The 27,082-nt window shown below is 39.4% G+C and overlaps 1 protein-coding gene across 1 annotated transcript in view; it reads right to left on the reverse strand.

Moving 5' to 3' along the window:
* Positions 1-26,557, reverse strand: part of vegfc (vascular endothelial growth factor c) — a 48,922-nt gene extending 22,365 nt beyond the window's left edge. The window contains exons 1-3 of the mRNA XM_042485461.2: positions 26,196-26,557; positions 5,471-5,711; positions 5,013-5,203 (exon numbers count right to left, since the gene is read on the reverse strand). Coding sequence (XP_042341395.1) covers positions 5,013-5,203; positions 5,471-5,711; positions 26,196-26,312 — 549 coding nt within the window. The 5' untranslated portion in view covers positions 26,313-26,557. The remainder of the gene's footprint in view (positions 1-5,012; positions 5,204-5,470; positions 5,712-26,195) is intronic.
* Between the last annotated feature and the right edge of the window lie 525 nt (positions 26,558-27,082).

Here is a 27,082-nt window from a genome sequence, read left to right on the forward strand (position 1 = left end):
CTGAACTTAACCACTGGTACACACACACATGGGTACACACATGAAAATGCATTTGCACATTAAGGTCTACAGACACTCAGCCAAAGCCAAACACATGCTGACATAGCCTCATTCTGGCCACAGTGAACTTCCTCCTCTGATTGAAATCAGCTCTAACAGGTCATCTAACAAAAGAGCTATCAGCCCAGAACGCTACTGCCAGTTCATTAACTTAACACATATGGGAAATGAATAAAGCAGCTGCACTGAAACAATAAGCTATCACACACTGCATGTCTATTAACAACAGCTACCTGGAAATGAACTAACCAGCTAAATAAACTGTTTCAAGGCACAGCCGAGAGGTTATTAATATGTATGGAAATACTCCAACAATATGTATCACAAGGAGCTGGTGGTGAGACTGAATGTGTTATTTAAAGTTGCAACAGTCATTCATGATGAGCCATTTTCAAGAGGAGGTCTATTTTTGCGCTTTTCTGGAATCCAAACAAACCCATTCTAGGTCAGCCAAGGTTGAGGTTGTTCTTATTGTTGTTTGCAAATTTTGGCATAAAATTACAGTTGCATTTCATCTTCTTAGATCCTCATGCAACTAGAAGGAGCAATGTAAGACCCACAAAACTAAAACATAGATACACACACACACATACACACACACAACATACACATTTTTGTGGCTTTATTTTTCAGTAACTAAGCAAAAATATGTTTTGAAGACACTAGATATCAGACAAAAGCAGACTGTATTTAGTTGCTGTGAGCTGTAATCTCCCCTTCTCTAAGCAGAGGAGCAGTCTCTCTCTCACTCTTTGCCAAGTTTCTCCTCCATGTCACTCACGTCCTGCATGTCTGCAGCTCTGCATCGAAGAATGGCATGTAAGTCAAGACTGTTCACTCCGCAGCAAAATTTTGAAGACCAAAGCATCCCCAGAAATACACTGCACACAACACTGACTACCAAAAAAACAAACAAATAACTGCTCAACTTTAACAGTCTTAGTCAACAGAGAGGTTTCCGACTGATGATTCAAATATGCCACTTCAAAGGGTCAGGGTGACACAGAAACAGACCCCCAAGAATACAAAACCTTTTGCCTCTTTCAATCTGATTTGCATCAGCCAGTTGAAGGCAGTTGGTATCTGTTCTATCTGCAGTCTCTAACTGGACTAGTGCTGCACACTGTAAAGCCACAATCTCGCACAGTAGATGCGCCGGTTGCATTTTTTGTGCAACTGACTATTGCAAAATACCCACAGAAACCTCTGTTTTTACATGCACATGAAACTCGCCAGTTCTGGTTAATTATACTACACAGTTTATACTGCATATCATCAGGCATCATTGGTTGGTGATAAAAGCATGCTCCTGGTACCAGGATCAGCCAATAGCAAAATGAAATTGCAGTTGCCAGGTTACAACTTTTAGAGGGCAGTCACTATGCATATTTATAACATAATATGTAGAATTTTAATATTTAGCACTCAAATGTCGAGAGCTGGACCTAAATCAATTTACAGCACAGCTAAATACTAATATAAATTATTTTTCCATTGAAAAAATGGGTTTAGGGGTTTAGTTACTCTTTAAAAAAGGGTGTTTGGCATGCCTCTGACTCACTGGACATTGCATATTGACTGTGATCTGCATGAGAGACAAAGGCATGGAATCATCACGTTAAAAATAGCATTTCCTCTAGGGAGCAGCAGTCCATTACATCCCACACTTTATTGTGTGCAGGTGGAAGAATGGTGCAAGCATGGTGCAGTTGTTAGGTCACATTATCACACCTGTTGTGTCATGCATCTCTACCATGTGCATAGCCTTGTTTGGAAAGATTCTCTACAATGTTACTGAGGCATGTCCTCAATGTGCACTAATGTTCCGCTCTTATCCAGCTGCAGGAAGACGTCATACCGGGTGATCCTCTTCAGGAAATGTTTATAGAAAACATGTGCTCTGTTATCTACAACATCCAAGATTTTGTGAAACACTGCTCCGGGTCAATAGTGAGCAGCAGCACTTATACTGTACACCAAAGTAAACATTGGCTCATCCAGGACATCAACACCAAACAACTGCTCGCATGCCCCAGCTATTTCACACAAGACAGCATCAGCTTCTGTTGGAGGTTTATGCTCAACAGAGTGACTTATAGTCTACATAATAATAGTAAATCTTTGGTTATGTGCCCTGCAGGTCTCTCAGCTGCTTGTTCATTGCAAGAACCAAGTTGGAATCCATATGTTATGTCTCAAGCATCATATTCCAGTATTCTAAGTGGAAAAAGATTTTTGGGATGATTCTCTTCTGTGCAGTTTTTGTCTATTTTCTGTTCCCCTGAGCATGCTGATATTCAGCATTCCTTCAGTCATTAAAAAACACTTTTTTTCATGTAATAGTGTGTTTAAATGCCCATAAATGTAGGGTTTTATAAAGTTTATGTTAAATGAAAATCCTTTGAAACTGTGCTTGCATATCAGTAAAATGACCTGGCCCTGAGCAACTGTGAATCTACCACTGTCTTGCACTGTCTGAGCAAAACTTTGCTTCTGATTTCAATATGCACTTGCTACTTTCTTTTGTTACCAGGAATTTGTTCTTTCACAAGCTCAAGAAGAAAAAAAAACTACACCATACGTCTTTCATTACATTTCTGTAGAAATCACTTAGTGGTTTGGATCTGTTCCAAACAGTACCACACATTCACCATGTGGACCACATAATACTTCCTCTGTGGCTATTTTTGGCCACTCTGAAAGTCTCTCTGACAGAATGATGGTAATGAAATACATAGGTGCCTTCATTTTCCATAGAGAATAGAACACATATGTTGGCTTCATTTTTATAAAATAGATGTTAATCATAGAAATATATTACATTTTGCCTTGTCCCTTGTATTTTGGACCTATAGTGCATTTCCATTTCCATGCTAGCACAGTGACTGTATGGATGGTAATGCCGGTCTGTCAGTTCACCACTTCAGTCCAGACTTAAATCTCAACAATTTTTTCTAACCCTAACACTAAGCAGATTTGCTTTGAGCTGAAGCAGTCTTGTAGATCATCATAAAATCAGCTGCGTAAAGTGTTTTCCAGTAACGGTCTACTTGTTATATCGAAGCTCTATTAAAATCTCAAAATTAACTTATAATTGATTTATTATTTTACAGTGACACATAAAGCAACTTTAGGGCCAGTTCAAACAAGCTTGGTCAAATTATACTTCAGCTGTGATTTATGGCCCCACACTGAACAGGGCGGCCTCAGGAAGAGCCCCTAACTGAGAGAAAAAACATGCTGTAAAACTCAATCTGACCACACACACACACACACACACACACACACACACAATATTCCTCTGGTTAGACCACATCACAAGGCAATTAAAAAGCAGACCACATGCTAGTAACTCCTCTTAACCACAGTTGTACTCTGGAGACCAGTGGACACACTCGTACATGCACACACACTTAAGGGTACTCCAGAGCTCCTGCATCTGCGTGGTCTACCAGCTGACATGTGAACGTTGTATACTATGTATACTACTATATACTTTATATGAACTTAAGTAACCAGGTAACTCAGTGATTGTGTTGGAGTAGACTGGAGGACAGACAGAGAGAGTGGAACCTCACAGAGTAAATGGAAAAACAACCAAACAACCAAACATTTTTAGTCATTCTTGTGATGTGGCTCCTGTTGATCAGTCTAATGACCTCTTGGTCTAACATTTAATTGGCTATGTTCCTGTGAAATTTGGTACAGACAATCCAAATTAATATGCTGATTATCTGATTCTTCACCCACCACACTTGGCATATGTGCAATAGGTTTTTGACTAAAGTCAAGTAAAAGAAAGGGAAAACATAAATATTAGATATGTACGTTCAGATTTAAAACTCTTAGTGGTCTGTGTGTTGTGCCTTGTCCTCCAGCAGGGGAAATTGACAACAGAAGAAATGACGGCCCTTATCTTTAGACATGCTACCATGACATTTTTAACCTAACATAACAAACTAGTGCAGTGTTCTGTCAAAATATGCCTGTTCAGGTAGGGCACAATCTTTGGTCTATGGTATTGCTTCTTGCTTGAACACTGTGCAAACATTCATTCATTGTCCATTACTGCTTGTCCTCGCAAGGCTCACAGGGGGCCTGGAGCCAATCCCAGCTGTCATCAGGTGGAGGGCGGGGTACACCCTGGACAGGTCACCAGACTATCGCAGGGCCGACACATATAGACAGACAACCTTTCATGCTCACAGCCACACCTGAGGGCAATTTAGAGTCACCAATCAACCTGACCTGCATGTCTTTGGACTGTGTAATGTAATAAATGTAATAAAATGTAATAAAAATCTGAGTACCTCCAATCACTGCAAATACCAACATTTCCAATTAGAAGAAAGGCCCAGGCCTCCTAAAGCACTAAATTAACCCCAAAAGCCCACCTGTCAGGGCTTCGGGAAGTGAAGAAGAGTTCATTTAGAACATTAGTATATAGAGCAATAAAGTGAATAAAGTCCATAGAGCCCTGAAGCCCTTAGGCCCTGCCCCTGCTACCGCACAGAGGATTGTTCACTTGATTGTTCCAAATTTTTTAATATTGACATTTTGAATGTCGAAATTGCACTAAATTTGACACTGCACGTCCTTGGGTCCCCAGCAATATACCCACCAAATGTGAAAAGGATCAGATGAACCGTTTTGGAGATATGCAAACAACATACAGACTAATGGCAAGAACAGACAGAGATTTTTTTACTTTATAGTTAGAAAAGCATGTTAGCTGAGTGCAACAAGGTGAGATTATGGAGAAAAACAAAGGCAAAACTGGAACAACCAGTGAACAGCATTCTAAATTATAGTATAAAAGTAAAAAAATAAACGAAACATCTTCTAAAACTTTTTGTGTTGCATTTTTTTTTCATGTGAGGGATGACCATATATGTAAATAAATATTTGAGCACACAATGAAACAGAAAGAAGTAGAAGAGAAATGTGCTTACAGTTTTGCTGAGGTAACCAGTGGATATGTTCCTGCATTGTTTGTCTTCAGAGTGGCAGCATCCTCCACATCTGTAGACGGACACACAGGGGGGTTTATAGAAGATGTTGGTGGGAGCCCCGAACTCCCTGCCCACGTCGACACACACTTCCCTGGGCATGCACTGAGTCTTCCTCCACTCCGACTCTATACCTGCACACACACAGAGAGTCAGACCACCACCACAACCATGCTTGTGTGTAGATAAACGGATTCTTCCTGATATACTATGTATCGTTGTCCCTGTGTGTGCAGCCACAGATATACCAAAATCGTAAGCACTTTGTGCAAAGTTTGAAATAAATACATATAAATATGCTCTGCACAAAGTTTTCCTTTTTACTGTAAATCTCAGATGACACAATTCAAATCTTTGCAAGTCTGAAAAAAAAATTAAATCAAAAGACAGTAAAAACATACTTTTCAGGGCATCCAAGTTGAGGTAGGCAGCAGCAAATGCTGGCTCTTCTGTATCAGCCAGTGGCCTCAGTCTGCGATGCTGTGGCCGCTGAGAGAGTTTGGAGGCTGAGGAGGCAGCCGCAGAAAGTTTGGATCTGCACTTCAGAGCGGCCCAGTATGAAGGATAGATAAGACTCATCAGTTCATCCACACTGGAGGCTGAACGCAACTTCTGCTCCATGTCTGGCTTTGGAGAAGAATCCTGAAAAAGACATTGACACCTTTACTGAGAATATTGCTGTTACTTTTTATCAATACACAACTTAAATACTCAAGTACTGACTGATCAAGAAACACACTGTTGTACCAGAGAAACACATCACAAAGTTATTGTTTTCCAAGTCACAAGTAGTCTCACATCTGTGTTCCAAGTAAAGTCTGGACTTTAGAACAAGTCCCAATCCAGGTTATATAATGAAGTCCTGTAAAAAATTCCTACACACATTTACAGCTATGTCTATTTATGTTCAACCAAGGTTTTCTCGGGTGTGTAATGCGTGTCATGGGAAAACTGGACAGAACACTGCATCACACAGACAGACTTCTGCCCCTCAAAAAAAAACACCTCTTGCTTTCTCTCCCTCTGTCTATAAGGTTATGCACTCCCTCTGATGTTGCAGCATCAAACATGAACTGCTGACTTAAACATAGATTCACATTTAGAAAAAAGCTCCAGAACCCACAACAACTAGGACAAACTGCAGCACCAGTGATGTCATTGTTAACTATTTTAATCTTCAAGCTCCTCAGACATAAAACAATAACATCAACAAGGTGAAGCGGCAATCCAAAAGCAAAACTTGATGAAAAAGTGATGAAATTAGCAACTCAATTTGAAAAGAGAAGAAAGAGACAATATTTTATACCAAGGTACATAGTTAAGAGAATCCCAAGGACAGCAAAAACAAAAATCTGGGATAAGAATAAGACGTAGGAATAAGTAGGCTCTGATATTTATGCAAATCAGATGATGTACATTTACTGTACACCCTAAGACAGTCTGAGTAAATGAGTGTAAAGTAATCCTTCATTTGGCAGACAGAAAGACGTTTACTAGCGGCATTACTGTCCAAAGTTTTGACTCAGCTCACAATACAAATAATCAATTCTTCCTCTGTGACAAATGTATGAGCGGAGTATGTGAATGTTATCTCACTTCCTGTCCTTCAATACAATTAGATAAATGCCATTGTACTATTTATGATAAACAGCAATTTAACATTCACTCTGACTAAAACAATACAACTGTTGCAAGCAAGGCCGTCTCTGTCTCTCTCTCATGCACAAACACACTGACTCAAAAAAACTGAGAATGAAGCAGTTCATTGTATTTTAGAGCCTCTGTAAGTCTATTTACAGTCATTGAAGATAACAATGACTAGTCATTGAAGATAACACACACTCCCTTTCCTACAAGACACAACGTGTTTATTTATGTATTTCTAAATGCATATGCATGTTTTGTGTATGTGTTGCTGTCTGCATAGACTATTTCCTATACTGCATGAGTATGACCTGTCTGGATTTCCTCTGTATATCTATGCATGTGTGTGCATGCGTGCATGCATGTGTGTCTTTGTGTGTACGTGGGTGTGTGCGTGTGTGTCCTTCTGTATGTGTCCTGTCTCCATTTCCCCTGATTCTCTGTGTTTCTTAGTGTGTTACGAGTAGTGTTTTCACACAAAAACACACACTGTCCCTTCACGTGGGAAAAAGGCTTTTCTCTGTGGTCACATTGGCTCAAAGAAGCCGAAACAAACAATTGAGAATGCAGCAGCTCTAAATAGGACTATGCTTGTCACCTGACCGAGGAACTACAGCTTCCTGCCTTTAAGACCAGACGACACATTGCAAAGCTGACTGGAGACTCAGTGGACTGACTGAGTTTAATCAGCACTTTACAACTGAAGTGACCACATTCGCCATTACGGTCCTTCCTGCTGTTAATGTTTCCTGGTCGTTTAAAGGTTTGTAGGTTTGAAACTATTTTTGAACATTAACACTGCTGAGCCTGAATGCTCCCCTATTGGTGCTTTCACATGTTTTAGCCGATTAACTTCACACTGTGCATGTGCTAAATTGCTGCAATTTCCAAAAGCATGGCTGACGTTTTTGGATCTATGTCTAAACTTAGAGGAAAGTATTTGTAGTTCATTTCAGTTCACCATGTAAATCAGCTATCCAGAGGCTTGAACCCTGACATCATCATCCGTCACAGTAAACAAGTCACAACATTTATTGCAGTGTCTTCTGCACGTGGCTGCATGACAGTTTGGTCCGAATACACAAACACTAACTCTCACATAGTTTATAAAGTATACTGAGAATTATTGGCTGAACCTGTGGCAAGATGGCAAAGGTGCATGAATGCAAGCTTGTGGACTTTGTTAGGTGATCATTTGCAGAAGAGAGTAAGAAAAGAGAATAAGAGTGACTAATATGATCAGTAAAGGGAATAACTACTGCTGCCATAGAGCATGAAGTTTTTTGTTTTCTGAGTAATACGCTTAGTGCTGCTTGTCTCTTTGTGTGTGTGTGTGTGTGTGTGTGTGTGTGTGTGTGTGTGTGTCTGGGATTACACTCAGTTAAGAAACAGACCATCTTGGCTTGGATTTTAATAACATTCAACTAGAATATACATATCCAGATCACATCTTTAACGGGGCAATACCAAGAAAAAGAGAGGCAGAAGGGAGTAAACATCTCTGCACATTTCATCATTTGGATTAGATTATTAGATAACTTTACACATAACTGACACTGCTTGGCAAATATTTGTCCCAATGCAAGAGCTTCAATTTAAACATATCACTTTCAATGTCATATGAATTCCACTGAAGAGCCCTGCAGGATAAATCTATGATGTGATTTGTTTCCAACAGTCTTTTATTTTGCCTTGCAACGAAATGTGACACATCTCATTTAAAGTGTCTGGAGAGGTGGTGTGAAATAGTAAGAATGCACATATTATATCAACGTTGAGTGCCTTGTTATATATCTACAAAAATCTGAGTGGTAATAAATGTTTCCCCACAAAACAAGTTCAAAATAACTCATTTCAAGGATAATACCATTTCTCAAGACTGTGTTGGCGTGGTAGATCACGTCTTGATGGACACCTCCTTGGATCTCACCTTTGTCAACTGTATCATGTCTCCACGACAGCCATGGAGTAAAGCAGAAGTGGCGCGGCACAGCTGTATCTGTTTCAGCCCCATGGTTTTGTAAATCCAATCTTATGCTCAATCTACGTAGCTCAACAGAGTCAAAGAGCAGCATCATCTAACCATCCAACAATCTTCCAGTATCCTCCTTAAGAGCTTGCTTATGTATGGAAGATATGGATGAGATTTGTCAAATGATGGTTCAGCCTGGAGCTTCAGTCCATACTCACTGCAGCAGAGTTCGAAAAAAAACAGACCAAGATGGCTTTAAAAGGTGGATCTCTGTTGTTTAATACCACTCTAGAGTTCAGCTGACAGCCTTCACACAACCATAAAACAAAACAAACCAACCAACCAAACAGGCAAACACACACGAACAGGTTAGGTGCGAAAGCATCGCTAGACATTTAAAAAGCAGCAGACAGCAACAGGCTTTAGACAAATGTAAACACTGAAATGCCAGATTAAAAGTGAGACAGCTGTCAGACAGCTGCACACGTCAGACAGCTCAGGTTATATTTGTGATGATGACACACCTCAAAGCTTGATACCAGAGAATGACCTTCTACTGCATGATGTCAGCAGCTGACACTCATCCACTCTGTCTGGGGACTCGTCTGAGGTTTGACTGAGCTTTTTATCCACACAGCCGTTATCTGACTGTAAGGCTCCAGGAAAAGACCCAGGATTTACATCTACAGAGTTCTGTCTCTCTGCTGTCTCGTTTGTAGGAGATTTCTTGCTGCTCACAAATCCAAAACGAACTGTTCAGCTGTCTAAAAACAAGAGGATACTCTAAATTAGTCCTGACTGTTATTTAAGTCTGAAGAATGTCTCAAATATCCAGATATATGTTGAAGTCTTAATGAGCTCTAAAGCCAATGCATTTGGTCAATCTCCACTGCTAAAACATATATATGAAGTGCATTAGTTTCAGAATTTAAAGCTTATTTTGTTAAATAACACAACTGTGCAATTGAGAGATTTTTGCATGACAAAAAAAAAAATCCACTATCTAGCTTTTTCCAGCAGTGTCAACTGCATCTCACAGTCTTGATCAAAGGAGTTAGAACTGCTCTGTCATTTGCAACTGTGCAGTTCCCATCTGCTGATAAAGTTAATCAGATGTGGAAATCTCTGGGAAGAACTGAGAGTAGCTCGTGGGTTTAGTTGTTTTTTGTCAAACTTCTGTTTCCAAGGTCAAGAATTAACTCCTATGCTCATATTTCTTTGTTGTTTCCTTCCCATTTCCTCTGTTTCTGACAGTTTTCTGGTATAATGAATGACAGTATCATCAAAAAATAATGGAACAAGTTAGACTGGTGTTCTTATACCAAGAACATTGTGTTTTTCTCAGAGACACTGGCAGGATTATCTAATTGTTTGTAGGAGAGGAGATAAAATAGATTTTTGTGCAATGAAGAAAAGCAGCTGATATTGTGGCACACATCAAGAGGGTTTCCTGATTGGTGACCAGCAACATATGCAGAAAAATATTTAAAAGTGAGAAAAAAATGCATTTAACAACAAATTTAACAGCAGATCCTACACATACACCCATCTAACACAACTTTTTTTTTTCAGAAGTTGAAGCAATGCCAGCAAAACACTGCTAGCTGAGGAACTCAGCACAGATGGTAAAACACTCAGACACAGCAGACGTGGAAAAGACCTGTCAGATACTCAAACACACAGCACATCAAAGGACGGAAATCCCACAGGCTTCTTAAAACGTTATATTAACCATTTAAGACACTGTAATAAAATAAATGTAATGTTTTATATGCAAATCAACTCCGTCCACTGCTGTTACTGAAAGTAGCTCTTTAGTTCCTTTGAGACATAATGATCACATTTTATTGAGACCAAAGACTATTTATTCGGCATATTATATTATATTAGATTAGATTATATTAGATTAGATTAGATTAGATTAGATTAGATTAGATTAGATTAGATTAGATTAGATTAGATTATGCACAGCTTGTCCAAAGGAGACAAAGTAAGTTGTGAAGTTGTCAAAAGTATTGATGTTTTGATATTTTTTCTCTACTTTGTCTTTAAAATGATACCACACATATTCAATAGCATTGGAAGCACCAATGCTATTAAAAAAAGAAAAAAAATAAAACATTTGCACAGATGAACCAACATGAAAGACAATCTGCTGGTCTTGTTTTAGGGTGGAGAGACGATCAGCTAATTGGTTTGCCATTGGATAAATCAGAGCTGATCAGACTGATGGATTTGAGGAGCAGGTGCTGCAGAGGTGAGTGAAAGCAAACTTTCTGTTGCTGCTGTTACACAGTTTACATCCAGCACTGCACAGTGGCATGCACGGTTCCCATTGGAAGTCAGTCCATTTCATTAAAACTAAAAAACACTAAAATGAGAGGGCTGATGTTCTGAGAAAGAGAGTTCTTTTTCTATGAATGTACAAACGGTTTAGTTTCACTTCCACTGTGCCGGGTGCTCTGCTGCTCCGTCATTGCCCAGCATATGCTCTGAACTCCGAGAGTGTGATGTCAATGAATAACCACACAGTACCCTATATTCCAACATTGCTCCAAGTTATTGGTAAAGCTCAAAAAAGGTATGAGGCGGCAAATACCGATACCGTGGCAGGCTCCCACAAATACATAAATGTGTGGAAAATCCTGGGTGACCAAGGTGAAGGTCAAATTTATTTATATATCACATTTAAAAAACAACCAAGGTTGACCAAAGTGCTGTACAAATATACGAAACAAAATAAATAATCAATAAAAATACATAAAATGCAGTATAAAATGCACAAGTAAAAACAAGCATACCAAAACAATTAATCAAATACAAATATGAGAGGTGAGGCCAACAAGAAGAAGTGGGTCTTGAGCAATGACTTTAAATTCTCCAGAGTCTGGGCTGATCTTATATGAAGCAAAAAAAACTGTTCCACAGTTTTGGAGCTGCCACCACAAAAGTTCGGTCACCTTTCGTTTTTAGACAACCAGAGATATGACTCCAGATGAATGTTAATATTGCTCTGCCTCATGTGTACATAAATAACTGTTTGCCAATATGTACTATTTACCTTTATACAGTGATAATATGTCAATGTTTTAAGCTAGACTTCCTAAATCTTTGCATGTGCTCATCTGATTGCAAAACAGCTTTACTGCTGTAGTTCCCCAACCTCCAATCATCCAAAGTGGTCTGTGGTTTTATACTAGTGACCTTGCATTAATAAACTTTGTAGACCTCCAGTTTACAAGTTCTTGTGTTCACGTCCAAGTGACACAAAACATTTAAAAACCTTCTGAGATATTAATGGTCTGACAGATGCAGTTCCAACGAGATATATCTTGAGGGCAGCACAGATGTTCTTGGCTTGATCCTGCTGATACTGTTTGGATCAGTTTCTTTACATTTGTCATTTTCAGGCCCAAAAATAACAGCCGAGAAACAGATCTTGCTGTTTAGGAAAACAAACATTAGAATCCAAAGTCTCTCAGATACAGAGTCTGTACCGGATTTAATGCTTATAGATATACTTAAATATGCTTCACTCTGAGGAGTGTGTATGTTTGTGTGTGTGTGTGTGTGTGTGTGTGTGTGTGTGTGTGTGTGTGTGTATTGCAAAAGCATGTAAAGTCAGTAACCATGGCCCTTCTTTGCCAAACAAACCACTCACTTGGTGGTCCCACCAAGAGTCAGTAGTTTGTGTTTCCTTTCTGTGTGTGTGTGTGTGTGTGTGTGTGTGTGTGTGTGTGTGTGTGTGTGTGTGTGTGTGTGTGTTAAAACTTCATCATGGCTGTGTGTTTGTTTAACAATCAAGTGTTTGATCGTGTGTCTTCCCTGACACACAAACACACACAGACAGTTTACACCGGGATCGCCAGTGTGTACCCATAGCATGCTATCTCCTATAACAACACCCACTGATGTCATTCGATGCTGCCTGACATGTTTACAGCACGAAACAGCTTCAGACTTTAAATGCCTTACAACAGTAAACAGTTAGAGACTCACATGGACACAAGCCATCAGTCTCAAGTGATTATGGAGGCTGAAAATAGTTTTTCTTTCGACTCATCTCTCACATAATGAGAATGCTGAAGGCTGGATTTCTAGGAAGTTTGTGTGAAATCATAGTACCAGGTGGATAAAATTGTTGGTTTTTGATGATCATTAATCTGACTAATGTAGCACTATCATCAGGCCAAAATGTAAACGTAATAGACTGCGCTTGTATAGCACTTTTCCGGTCTAGGTGCTTTTACATGTAAATTTCATCCATCCGCACACACATCCACACACTGGTGGTTGACGCTACTGTACATGGTGCCACCTGCTACTCAGTAACTGTTCATACACACTCACACTCCGATGGCGCAGCATTGGAGGCAATTTGGGGTTCAGTATCTTGCCCAAGGATACTTTGACATGTCAACTGAAGGAGCCTTGCATCAAACTGCCAAACTTCCCATTAGAGGATGGCCCCCTCTACCTCTGAGCCACAGCCATCTTTTCCATTGCAAAGATCAAATTCAAAATGGGCAGATCATCATGAAAATAGCTAAAAGTAAAATACTCTGAATCTTTCATCTGGATTAAGACTTAATAAGTAAGTTTATTAAGCAATATCACATGAAAGGGAGCGTTGTTGTACTGAATACCAGTACAGTTGTTTTTCAGTATTAGGCTATAGGCTCCCGAGTGCTGGGGACAATCACATCCACACACAGACATACGCAGAAATGTTTACACTCCGGCCTGCACATGCAGGTGTAAGTAATGACACACACAAGCACACACACACACACACACACACACACATATACACACGCACAAACACACATCATGCCATGGCAACGCTGTCAGTTTCAATCACATATAAATTTTAACTGCCTATTGATTCAAACCTTTCTTGTGCAGCAGAATTTAAGTGTTAAACCAGCTGTTCTTACGCATGCACACACGCACACCTACGCACAAAGAAGACATCTGAAACTCCTTACAGAAATAGAAATTACCCCCCCCCCCATTGGTCAGAGAGAAAGGTACAGTTATAGAAAAACACAAAGGAACAATGAAAAAGATGTGAGAAGATTAAGTTAGACTAAACTAGATTGTATTAGACTAAATTAGATCAAATAAAATTAGACTACATTAGATCAAATTAGATTAGAATTCTGAACAATCCTGCTTTTAGATATTGTTGTTGCAGCACCAAAGAATGAGTTATTCCTTATTTGGATAAGGAGGAACACTGGGTACACAAGCCAAAATAACTGTGCAGTGTCACATACAAAAGATAAACTACACGGGGAGAGAGCGCCCTGCAATGAAGAAAAACAAAGCAGCCATTTGACACAACCTCTGCCTCTCTGTACCTCAATTCAGACACGTTTCCACTATTTGTGCATTTCCCAGGAGCTCTCTAGACTTGCCATTCTCCATCCATCCACCAGATGCCCTCAAGCTTCTTCACCTGTCCCAGTCACCTGACTCTGACATCCACCTGCTCCCATGTGAGAGATGGCCTATGTGAGCATGTTATGTACACCCGACTAAATCATTTATAGTTTGATTGATCTGTGCACAATGGGGATTTGCTGCACATGTGGCTGCTTGTCAAACAGTTTTCACCCAACATGACAGACTGCCAGCTAGACTTTCAGAGTGAAGGCAAGTAGCTAAAATGTTGAACTTAATCATCAATCACACATGAGAACAGCAGTGTCCTCATGTTCTAATGTGTGATTGATGATTAAGTTCAACATTTAAGTAAGGTGAGAACAGCAGTCATGTGTTACTTGCAGTGGTTTGTGGAGTTTACTTACATATTTTGTTATAAGCCTAGATATACTTTCTTTTCAAAAAACAGCATGCATACAATCATTTGGACCATGTGACAAAAGCAGACCTGAGTAATAAACTGAAAATTGTGACCCATACATCACTCCAAGGCAGTACTTAAAATATGAATTGGGGGGACAGATACATATAAATTTGATGCAGGTCATCTAAACAGCATTTCAATTTTTAGCATTTTCCAATTAAGACGTGATATATTATTCTGGTTTTAACACCATTATTTGGGAATGAATATTCTGAATTATGTGTTTTAATTGTGGTTTTTACTGCAGTTTGGAACACACAGCCTCCTGTCTTTTTACATTGTAAAAGATTTAACAGTGTACTGTGCACAAACTAACTAGCCAACACTTAGCAAGGCTGAGGTTGAGATATAGAGCCCAACAAGTCCATCACCGGTAGGAAAATATCCTATACTGTTGCAAAGTAGCAGAATAAACAGCAGCTACAGCCAATCTCTTTATTTTGATGTTATAAATGAAATGTAAGGGCATGTTAAATGGAGTGCATTCAAATCAGAGTGTCAGTGGAAGATTAATTTTCATTAGACATGTAAACAGCTTAGGAGGAATATTGTCTTTTTCCAAATAAGGGCAAAAACTGGAATATTGCGTGCTTGTTAATGTACTCAGTGTTTTGTGATGGGGTGTTGTCCCCTGTGCTGTGTGATTTCTCTGCTCTCTCTTTGCAGGCAGGTGATCGTTAGGGCAACTTGGAACACCTGAGGGTGTTCCAGGTTATTTAGGTGCAGCTGGTCGCCTCTCTGGCTGACCTTCCACTTTGCTGCACATCTCTCTGACGCTCTTTGGTTATGTTATGTTGCTCTATTTCTTTGGTTTGCTTTTTATGCATCTTTACAACTCCTGCACACATTTCCCACGCATGCACCACACACACTACCAACAAAATCAAGACACACAATTGCAGAGTTAAACAAAAAAACATATCAAAGATTAACTATTGGTGTGTGGAAATCAAGGGTGTAAACCCCCTGGCAGATTTGCTCCCACACAATATTGACTCCATGGCTATGGCTGTCCATCAATGTTAAATTTTATGACTAATTGTGAGGGTCACCGTGAAGGAGAAAGTCTATATGTGAATATATTTAACCACATGATAAAAGTGATCCCCAGTGCTGGATGATGTCTCATGTTTTCCGTAGAACAAATTTCTAAACAGCATGTTTTTAGTAGAAATACTGCCTCTTGGCCTCTCAGCTCTGGCAATCTCATTTCATTATGCATTCTATCCTCACTGACCCCCTTTCACCTTCAATTCAGTCCAATTCACGCTCCCATTCAACCCCCTCCCATTCAGACCCACGCAGCCTAAAACACAGTGTGTCAACTGGTGAGGTCTACAGGTCAGTCTTTGCAGGGTCCGACACCAACAGGTTAACCTTCAGATGTCAAAACACTCTGAATGAGCCCTCACATGCTTTGAGTTCAAAGAGCATCAAGAGTCAAAGAGGCCTGCATTAAAAAGTGGTCCGACCAAAATGAGTCCCAGAGGGCCGACTCAGAAGGTGCTCAGAAAGTACTAAAAGTTGTTTTAAGAAAAATATGTTTATATATGTGATAATTTTTTTTGTGAATTATGTGCATAAATGGAAGAGTACATTGAGGAATATGTAGTTCCACTTTATATATATGTAAAAGGTCCACATACTATAAATAAATTCCCACTGATTCACTGATTCAACAACACATTTTTCAGATGCAGACAGATGGAGTGAGTCAGGTATGGAGAAGAGAATGAGAGAGATGTATTAGGTATGAAAAGAGAGAAGGGAGGGAAAGGGAGGATGACTATCAGATTTCATCAGTTTGGATTAGGTTTTATCAGGCTTTCAGTCCTGTGACAGACGTTAAGATTACAAAAAGAACATTGTTGCATTTATTTATGGATTATCCAAAAGAAATGGAGCAATCTAAAACTACTCATGCTGACAGAGACCTGGCTCATGTTGAATGCTCTGATGACACTTTTTTCTGCCCTTTGACACAAACAGCAATAGAATATTAAGGCCTGGTCAAACCATTTAAAGACCAACTGAAAAAATTAATGCTAGTGTGTATTAATGTATTTTCAACAATCTTCTTTGGGGAGAAAAAAAGGTCTTTGGGGAATATCATAAATTCTCCCTCTGTAATGTATTCCCATCCTTCACTTTGTGGAGCTCGCTGTTTCCTTCGAAATCTCCCATTGCATGTATAACAAGAAAACTAAGGACCAGCAAACATTTTTTTTAAATATGTTTTAATTTATGCAAATATTGTCTCTGTGAAGTGTATACCAGGCATAAATTATATCGTTTTTATCCATTTTAATGCAAAGCTTAAAGGAGTCTCACTGACTGGCAATTTATCAGGTAAACCTGTGCAATCTAATGTAATGTTTTTGTTGGTAGATATGATTACAGAGGCTTTGCTCTTCCTCTGTCTCAGCCAAAATTGTTGCCATCACTCTCTAATTGTTTCAGAAGTGGTAGGGAAGTACAGAATTGGGGCTTATGAGAGTAACTTTGGTCGTTTTAAGCTCTGAATAATGAAATAAGAGAAAGACAGAGAGAAAAAGAGAGAGAGGGAGTGATCTCATCCACCTGGTTTCCATCTTCAATGATTGGAGATTAACTCAAACACACACACACACACAAACACACACACACTTCTGTACAGGTCAGACTGTGTTTTAATGAGCTGGATACCCACCACTGTACGACAGGACATTGGCAAAGATTAAGTGTGTCACCTGAGTAACATCTTGACAGTTGTAATCACAGAAAATTCCCTACAAGAACCAAGACAACAATATTATTTTATCTACTTAAAACAGACACATACACAACCATTTAATTTTAACAAATTTCACTCTAAATGCACCAGATTTATATTACAAATGAGTGCTGACGCACAGCAAGAGACATTAGAGATGCCCTCACATAGGGTTCCCGTGTGGTGGATTTCCACCTGTCCGTGCACAGCAGAAATTTTCTACTACGCAGATGTAAATCAACATGTATGGGCAAATTTTTTTATGAAACCATGCAACATGTGAGTTTATGACACATTGCCTCCCATAGTTTGGGAGAATATCAGTTTGCCCTGACAAGAATCACGCATGGAGTATAAATATCCAATATTTCTTTGTCTCCATTTTGCATCAGAAACTCATCAGAAACAGCATAATTGTGTCTAACATCCAGTCTTGGCATACCGAAGCCTGCAAATAAGAAAATGTCCAGGACCTCTTAAGGACTTAAACAGACGGAAATTCCTCTTTTTATGGGCAAAAAAAATCACACACACTTTTAAGAAAAGGTACAAGATGTCTTCCCAAAAGAATTAAATAAAGCCCAACAAGTGCATCCTCTACTGGGGTAGGGGATGAAAAATCATATGGTACCTGATCAGATACATAAATTCATAATCACCCACGCTGCTCTAGAGAAATAATTTCCAAATCTGGCATCTGTGTATTGTTCAGGAAATGTACGTACTGTCAGGAAATTATCCATATACTGGCTGCCTAATAAAGATGAAGAAGATTATATTACTCCCTCCTGACTGAAATAAGTTGAAGCTCCTCTGATCTCCTGTGATGGTGGTGGACGAGACGGTATTTAATTACATATACTGTGGCACTGCTCACTCCCCCTTCATTTAGTCTATGGGTTCAATTAATGCATTAGTGCCATCATCTGGTTGGAAGTGAGGTTGAATGGATATACTGTTTTGACAAAAAATGTCGGATGATCCTGTTGGTTTCTCAGCTGGAAAAAAAAAACAGTGTTAAACTATCCTTAATCACAGTGTGAAAATTCCTTCCCCATGACAGCCCTACAACTGTTGAACATGTTCACAATATTCAACTTTTTAAATGTGTCGTGTCAGTATTGTGTTTACAATGGTTAGTTGAATGAAAGGTTGGCACAGATGCTCATCCATTAACTGTGACACTGATTACGAAAGATCAGCATATTCTTGTGTAGAAAGTGTAAACTCCAGCCTCTGCTACTTTCTGTAGTCAGTTTCTTTGAGATTCTTCATGTCTCATCAGGATTGCTCAAACTATTACCAAAATATTGTCTCTTTGCCTGTCCATCTGAGAGGCCAGGCACACCAAACCCACATCAAATAACTAGTGGCGATGAAGGCCGACTGTTGTGTGACCTCACATTGACTGTGTCTCAATAAAACAGTTGTACATGAGCACACTGCAAAGACTAGCCAACTAGCACACACTAGTGAGATAAAATAACTCTCCAAATAACAGACAGGTCGTCTGTATTCGTCATTCAAAAATGGAAACAGAAAATAATACTTACTGTGCGCTACCAAACAATAACACAATAAAAGAATGAAACATTAAACAGAAAAAACAGAAAAACAGAAAAAACTGTTTCTGGTAAAGAGCTCTATGGCTAAAAAAGTCGTTTTGAATTCTATAACAAGTTGCCTCTCACTCCCTTTTGACTTAAGTCTGTTTGTTGACCTTCTTGATTCTTACTGAGGTTTCTATAACATTTTTTCTTCGTTAAAGGGTTTTTTGTGGTGGGTGTTTTTCCTTATCCACTTGACTGACGGCCAACCATCAGCTTGGTATGTCAGGGCTTTTAAGGGCTTTTTGGAATAAATACCTGAAATTTAAATATTTTCTCTTGAACCAGCAACTATAAGGAAGTCAAACACATGCGTAACAGAACCACACTGCCTACTACCCTTTGAATCTGACAGAACATAGCACATTTTTAGGATGATATTTATAGTTAACATGGTTGGTATTTAGAGCCGATGGACATGTATCTCAACACTCAGGCAGAGCAGGAAGACTGAGCTGGACGGTCCACAGAGAAATCACAGAAAATTCCTTCGAAATGATTGCTAATTACACACTGCATTCTTCTGCAGACTCCAGGGGGTTGTGAAATATGGGCGAGAGGCAAAGAAAGACAAAAAGGGAGAGAGAGGGAAAGAGAGAGAGAGAGGGGTGAAACAGTTGGGTAGAGAATAAATAGAAACTGAGATGAGAGATTATGTGGTGACTGGGTCAGGATAAAGGCTGCTCTATTCCGAGTCATCTTCATCATGATGAAGTAAGAGTGATGGAGCAACATAAACCCGCAGAGCGCGAGAGAGACGTTGAGACAGAGAGAGAGATGCTGGCGTTGTGTCGGGTATTTCACCAAATCCATCTGTCGACAGAGTTAAGGGTCATCTACAGATAACATGAAGGTTGTAACTTTCCGGTGAGCTACAGAGACCTGCCAGAAACCATCATCACTTTAAACCATCATTGAGTTTCAAAGATAACAGTAATATTTGACTTGGAGGAAGATTTTTCATCCTAGCTTGGCCACAGTATATTGTACACTACAAAGGTTTCCTGGAGGGTAAACCAAAAGTAGTCTAAAAATTCATCCCTGGAACATTACACGCTGTTTCTGTTCACTCTGATGGAAAATCTAACATCAACATGAACAAGTGTCTGTAGTGCAGAAACAAGAGCACCAAGGCGGTTTTAAAAAAAGCTCAGTGGGAAATATATCCTAAATCTGTTGCTGAGCAGTACCACTTTGTTTGGCACTTTTTATTTTGTTTGGCTCGTTATCATAGGCAGCATCGAAATCTGTTTGGAAAGTTCACATTTCAAATAACCACTGATCATTATATTAGCCAAGGAAACACTGATGGAAAAAACAGCACATGTGAAAAGACTTTCTTCAAAGTTGCATGTTTTTGTCTATTTACTGCAAATCATTTGCACTTGTTATTAGTGCCGACCAATTTTGAAGCCATGCTCTAACATTTTAGATGAATGGATATAGTTAATAGGTGCTTGAAATGTTAGCTAAGAAAATGAAAAATACAGTGGTTAAGATAAAGGCAACAAAAACATCTATGGCTGCTCTGGCAAACACTTAAAGTTTTGGTAGGCAGAAATCTGGAAAAGGCACTCATCCTATTGTATTGTAAGCCACCTTCCACCAGAATTGAATGATGCCACCAGCAGCAACATGCCCAAGCAACTGGATGGGATTTTCTTAGTAGCTGCTGACTTTAATCAACTCATCCTTCAACTCCAAAGATGTAGGATCAATGACAAATGTCATTTCGTTTTTTAAACTTTGTTTAAAAAATGACAAATAAATCTACCTGCTACAACCATGAGTTAATGCGCATGCTTCATACATTAACCCAGTGTCCCAGTGCATTCATTTTTTTTTACTTTTTTTTACAGTTTTATACAGGGATCACGCTTTTGTGTGTTTTCACGTGTTGCTGTGCATAAAAGTAAAAACACCTATGTGACAGCTGACACAAAATAAAGGATTGGCTCAGGCTCTATTAAATATTCCAGATCCCGTTTTGATGTTTGAGATCAGATCCGGACACCCCTACTTCTATCTTTATTAACCAAACCACAAATCAGACAAAAATTAGCTAGCTAGCCATTCTACCTTCCCTTCACTTTTTTCCCACTACCATGGACTGCAGGTGAGCAAGCAGTAGCTCAGACCATCAGTCTGCAACTGTAGCAGCTCGAATTTGGCCTGAGCAAACCCTCAAGCACCAAGTGTCACATCAGGCTGGTGGCCAGCAGCAGCGCCAGGTCTAACTGCACCAGGACTAACTTAAGAAACAGCAGCAACAGAAAGTTTGCTGATCTGGTGGGGAGTCAGAGCTGTCCCTCTCTGCAGTTCCCCTTCGATTCTATAGAGCATTTTAGCACCTATTAGGTTGTTGTTTAGCAGCTAAAGAGCCAGATGTTTCCCTCTCAGACCAAGAGGGAGAAAATATTGGACCTAAATTCATAGGGTGGCCAGACACATGACTCCAGATGAATACTAATGTTGCCGCATGTGTGCTGAATATGTACAGTGGGCAACTGTTCCCTACCATGTCTATAACCTGATAATATGTTAATGTTTATTCCTTGCCCTCTGTCCGAATGAGCCAAACCATCATTTAATGCAGGTTAAAACACGACAATTTAGTCTACCCTGCCTCCTACGAATTACGTCCCATTATGATTAACTGGCATCATTTGATCCCAATGCAGGTTGCAGTGTGACCTTTAACTACCAAGGCAACAAGTTGTACAGAGGAGGTAAGGGTCAATGGTTGGGTGTACAACACACATGAATTCAACACCAAAGGTCACTGTTTGTGTTCTGTCTTCTGCATCAAGTCACCATTGAGTTTTGCTATGTCTTGCCGAGCACAATCTTTCCAAGACCTTTTCCGTGTGATTTGAGTTGCCTAAACATAAACATAAACTTCAACATTGCTGAAGTTAGCTGGTGTGGACAATTAAAACAGATGGAAAACTTTGGCAGTGCAGATTTTGCAGACGCCCTGCCTCTGCAGTCAGATTTCTACTGAGCACTTTGTTTTCTTTGTAAAGTTTTTGTCATTTACAGTATTACGACGTGTGGTACTTCATGTAGAAGTTTCTGTAAAGCACTACTTCTATCACTGTTATTTCAAAATACTATTTGGTGAAAGACCGGTAGGTCGGTAGGGCTTCTTTTCAGAAAACTCCAAAGCAATGAACCAAGAAAATGTTCTGGAGCAGATCCCGGAGGTCAAAAGGAAAACTACATATAATATAGAAAGCCAAGCAAAACACAGAGGAGAGTTAAAAGACAAAGGAACCACAAAAAGTGTTATGAAGACAAATGGCACTTAACAAGGTTCATTGAAGAAGCTGACTGGGGATTTTCCCCCCATAACAAGCCAAATGTATTAAGTCAAACAAGCCAAGGAGGATAGACTGAACCATGTACAGATTTGTTGATTCAGTGTTTTTGCTGATCTGATACATACAGTACATTCAATGTTTGTCAGAAACTGAACATAGGTTCTTCTAGGTTTGGAAGTCATACTGACATTTTGGAGTCAAGCTAATGTGATTTATTACAAATAACAGGATGCACATAGACAGCAGAGTCTTGCATGGGTCCAGTTTTGCTAATCCAGAAAAATCAGTACCAGAACCAATACCTTTTGCACATTTATGTTAAAGTCAAATCTGGACCTACCCCGACCCATTATGGTCAGTTTTTACTATTTTCATTTTGCTATTGTAACATATAACATTAATTCAAATAATTAACTGTGGCCTATTTGGCAGAACCACTCACCATAAATGTTGTGATGCACTATGCTGAGGTTGCTGTGCAGAATATTCATAATATTCATTGATTTAAATGTTGAAAATAAAGAACAATTATTTTCATCTCTGATGTCTCCACCCGTATGTAGTTTATATATAAATATGTTTTTTTACCTGTTACACAACTTTTTTGCATGTTACCCTGTGGTTACCCAAACCAGCACAAGACATCTGGTTCTCTGACTTTGCTGGCTGGCTTTTTACAGTCCTGCAACATAATCCCCACCACAGCTGCCTGTTCCACCAGTAGAGACTGGATGCTGCTGGTGTGTGCTGTGCACTACGTATTATTTTTGATGGTATTAAAAATCCCACTGTTGGTGGGGTTGGATTGATAGACAATGTCACAGTCATTGTGTTAGTTGTGAGTCCACACGTATACAAACATACTTACAACAAAACCAATGTTAAACACAACAAACAAAACAGCCCATCTTCTAAGTTTAACATTGTATACCAAAAAGAAAGAAAATTGTTGTCCTTTTTAAAAAAAAATTAAGATGAACACAAATTATAGTTCAATCACATTTCCAAAGAAATCATAGCGGACTTGACGCTGATCTTCATACAAATAATTAACAATTAACTAAAAAAAAAAAAATGTTTGTTGCATGTCGTGTTTGATAATTGCGATGAGCAAACTGAGAAAATAACCTTTCAGATAATATCTTTGGTGAGCATGTCACCAAAACATTTCTGTCAAAATTTAACAAAGCATAGGTCCATGTTATCGATGCCATCATCTTTTGCAGATGGCTGTCTTTGACCACTCAGCCTGGAGCCTCTGCCCTTCGGCAGAAATGAGGAGCGAGCTACAGAGGTCTGGTCAGCTCACTTTTTTCAATTTTAAACTTATTAGAGTTATCATATTTCACACAGCTCCCTCTGGAGCCACAAAAGGCTGTATATGTTTTTCATGTATGTAGTAATTCTCTCCAAAACCTGTGAACACAATAATGTGTAAAATTAGAGTTCCCCTTAAACATCAATGCTCAAACTAGAATAAACAAGAACAGAACATGTCCGCAACCTATTAAATTACAGCATTAACAAAGCCATAATGGAACAAGGACACCAAGCAGTAGTTGATTAACCCTAAATAGAAAAGTGAAGACATTTAAAATGACTATGCAAGCATCACATACTGTCACACCTCATATGCCAATTTCTGTATTTAGTTACATAATTAATCAAAAAACTGAAGGCTTAGGAAAAGGCTGAAGGGGACTTTGGGCTGAAACTGAGATCTTTTCTGCATCAAGCTGAAGAAAAGCATAGAGCGAGCATTTCATGTGTGGTAAGCAGATTAAACGGTAGTTTGAAAGCCTCATTCCTACCACTGCATTATCTTCAGAGCTGTTTCTTAAATTCCTCACTGTGAGAGCTTTAAAGGTAGAAGACAGAAGCTGTGAAAAAAACTCATCATCCCAATTAAGAGTCCACTGTGATCAAATGACTGCATGTTACTGCTTAGTACTTATCCCCCCTTACACACACACACACACACACACACACACACACACACACACACACACACACACACACACACACATGCAGCCACACACACTTGACCTCTGTGACACCTGCCTTCATTGGCTCTTTTCTCTGGCTAATTTGAAAACACTCCTTCCTAATCCTCCCCCCCTGGAAAATGTTCACTGCTCTCTCTCGCTGTTTTCCTTCCTCTCTCATTCAGATTCTATAGCAATTCAGTTCAATTCAAATCTGCTGCTCTGGCATGACATTAAAGAAATTATTTCAATGGTGCATCAATCCAACTCTTATTATAAAACTTGACAATAACCAGCTCATAAAAGCCAGTAAATATCAGTGTTACCTTCTGTGTGTGGGAAACAATAAACAGCTAGTTTTACAAAAATCTGTGTATCTTTCTGTGTCCTTGACCCCTGGGATCCAGATGCTCAGCAGAAAACGCTCAGACTAAACCTTTGATACCCTGCACACCAGAACAGATGATTACAATCAGTTAGGAAAATACACTCAAAGAGATCTGGCTTTGGCTTCTCGTTCTGAGCACTGACCGTTACTAACACGCCTTTTGTTTTCACTTGTCCAAAGCCATATACACACACAGACTTGGAAAGTGAACCGAGATAACATTGACTGAGTAAAACTGAGTGTTTTCCTGCCACATTTTAACAGTTTAGTGCCATTTGGTTGCTGCGCAGAGGGGCATTTGGGGTTATTTGTCTGCATTATTTTGGTACAGGCCCACATGTATAAGTATTTACCATGTTACCTAGTAATTGACACAGCAGTATGGGTGTATTATTGTGAGATAAGAGGACAGTTTTTGGTTCAAATTTTAAATAATTAAACAAGGCACTCCACTGTTCAGAGAAAAAAAACAAATCATCAAAATCATGATGCAACTCAGTAGCATCTTTCATTATAACCACCTGCCTTCTAAATGCCTCTCTGGAACCACACACCGCTAATTTGTAATGCACACTAATGGAACAGCTTATCATTACCAGTGAGGCATTAAATACGCAATGACAGCATCTTGATGCATCCTGATTCATGATCAGCGCTGCTTAGCTTTACTGCAGTTCACCAGCAGTCATTGACATGATTGACAGCTGCCTTAGAGACTCCTCAGCTCTGATTCAAATTGCTGTGATGGACCACAGTGGGATCATCTCAGGATCCCTGGCAGTCCATTAAGCCCAAGCTGCACATCCCCACTAGCCTTACAATAGATGTAACCCTTTGAAACCCACAAATTGGCATGATTTCTCTCAAAAACATGGGAAGACAATGAGCAATGACAGAGGAAACCTTGAGGAAAATTTGCAACAAATTCATGAAAAAGTACACAAAAACTGCCTGATTTAAAAAAAATAATAAAGTGGGGAAAAGGGAAGTTAAAAAAGAAAATGACCCAGAAAAAGTGCTCAAAAAATATAATAAATTTTAAAGATTGTTTTTAAGGATTTTAATGTAATTATGATCATTAGAAACATTTCCCCTAGGTTTGTTTCTTTTTACCCTAGATATTTCCCTAGCTTTTAAAATGTATTTATTTTCAATTTAATAATTTCTTGCAATTTGTGGAACATTTCTTAACAAGTTGCTCACTGCCTTTTCTCCATGTTTTTTTTTTTAATTTGCTCTGGGTTCAAATGTTTAAATAAAGTCAAAGGCATCTGGAAGCAGCACAAGAAAAGTGATGTTGCTCCAGTTTTCAGTATAGTATAGTATAGTATAGTATAGTATAGTGTAGTATAGTGTAGTATATCATAGTATAGTAGCAATCACATATTTCTCAGGAATTCAGCAGATCACACTGACACCAGAATGAAGATGATTACATGTTGACTTTCTGGTTCTGGACCCCTGAGACCACATGATGGACCCTGGCGGTCCCTGGAGCGCCTCCCTGACAGAATCAGGTGAAATATCCTTGCACATGTTGTCTGCTGCTGAGCGCATTCAGCTTCACTTTCTCTTAAACTTACCGGCTCGTCCATCTGCTCCTGCTCGTAATAATCATCATAGTCGCTTTGGCTGAAGTCGCTGGCGAGGTTGGTGTAGAGAAGATATGCCAGTAAAAGAGATATTCCCAGTAGGTGCATGTTTATAAAGTCCTCAAGTGTTTATGATCCGAGAACCATAAAAAGGGAAAATTTTAAAAAACCCTCCCCTGTGTCTGCGCTCCCCTCTCCTTCTGCCGCTGATAACTCTCTTTCATCTGCTCTCTCTCTCTCTTTGTCTCTCTGTCAGGGTCCAGTACTTACTCCACACACAGACTGCAGCATATATGGACCCCGCTGTGAATGAAAGCCCGGTCAAATGGAAACAGATAAATCCGGTGGGTCAGAGGAGCCTCAGTAAGGACCGTTAAGGCGCAAAATTACAGGAAAACGAACGATCTGCCTTCAAAATAAAAGCCCACAACCACTTTTTTTGCATGAACAGGTGCGTAGAGTAGCATATTTTCTACTGACCTCTATCGCCAACTGGTAGGGACTACACTGGCAGAGACCCTGGTCATCTCTTTGCTCATGCAACTAATGGAAATTCTCATTTTCACAACACAAGAGGAGTAGGTAAATTCATGGGCATATAATTAGGCAATTGATCCCCTGGGCACACACATGCAAAAGGCCCCATCCACCTTTTCTTTATAGGAACAAGACACACAGACATCATAGTTGTTTGTCTCTTTTTTGGTGCTGTCTTGCATGTCTTTTCTTGTGTTGTTATCTTGCACTTCAAGACCGGTCTCGAGAGGGTCTTGTCTTGGGATAAAAAGTAGTTATATCTCGGACTTTGGATTTTTGATTGAGACCAGTCGAGACCGCAATGGATTTATTTGTCAACATAATTACAGTGAATCATGTAA

Source organism: Plectropomus leopardus, chromosome 3 (genome assembly GCF_026936395.1).
Source record: "Plectropomus leopardus strain MGB_pleo_1.0 chromosome 3, ASM2693639v1, whole genome shotgun sequence".
In the NCBI taxonomy this organism is placed as follows: Eukaryota; Metazoa; Chordata; class Actinopteri; order Perciformes; family Serranidae; genus Plectropomus; species Plectropomus leopardus.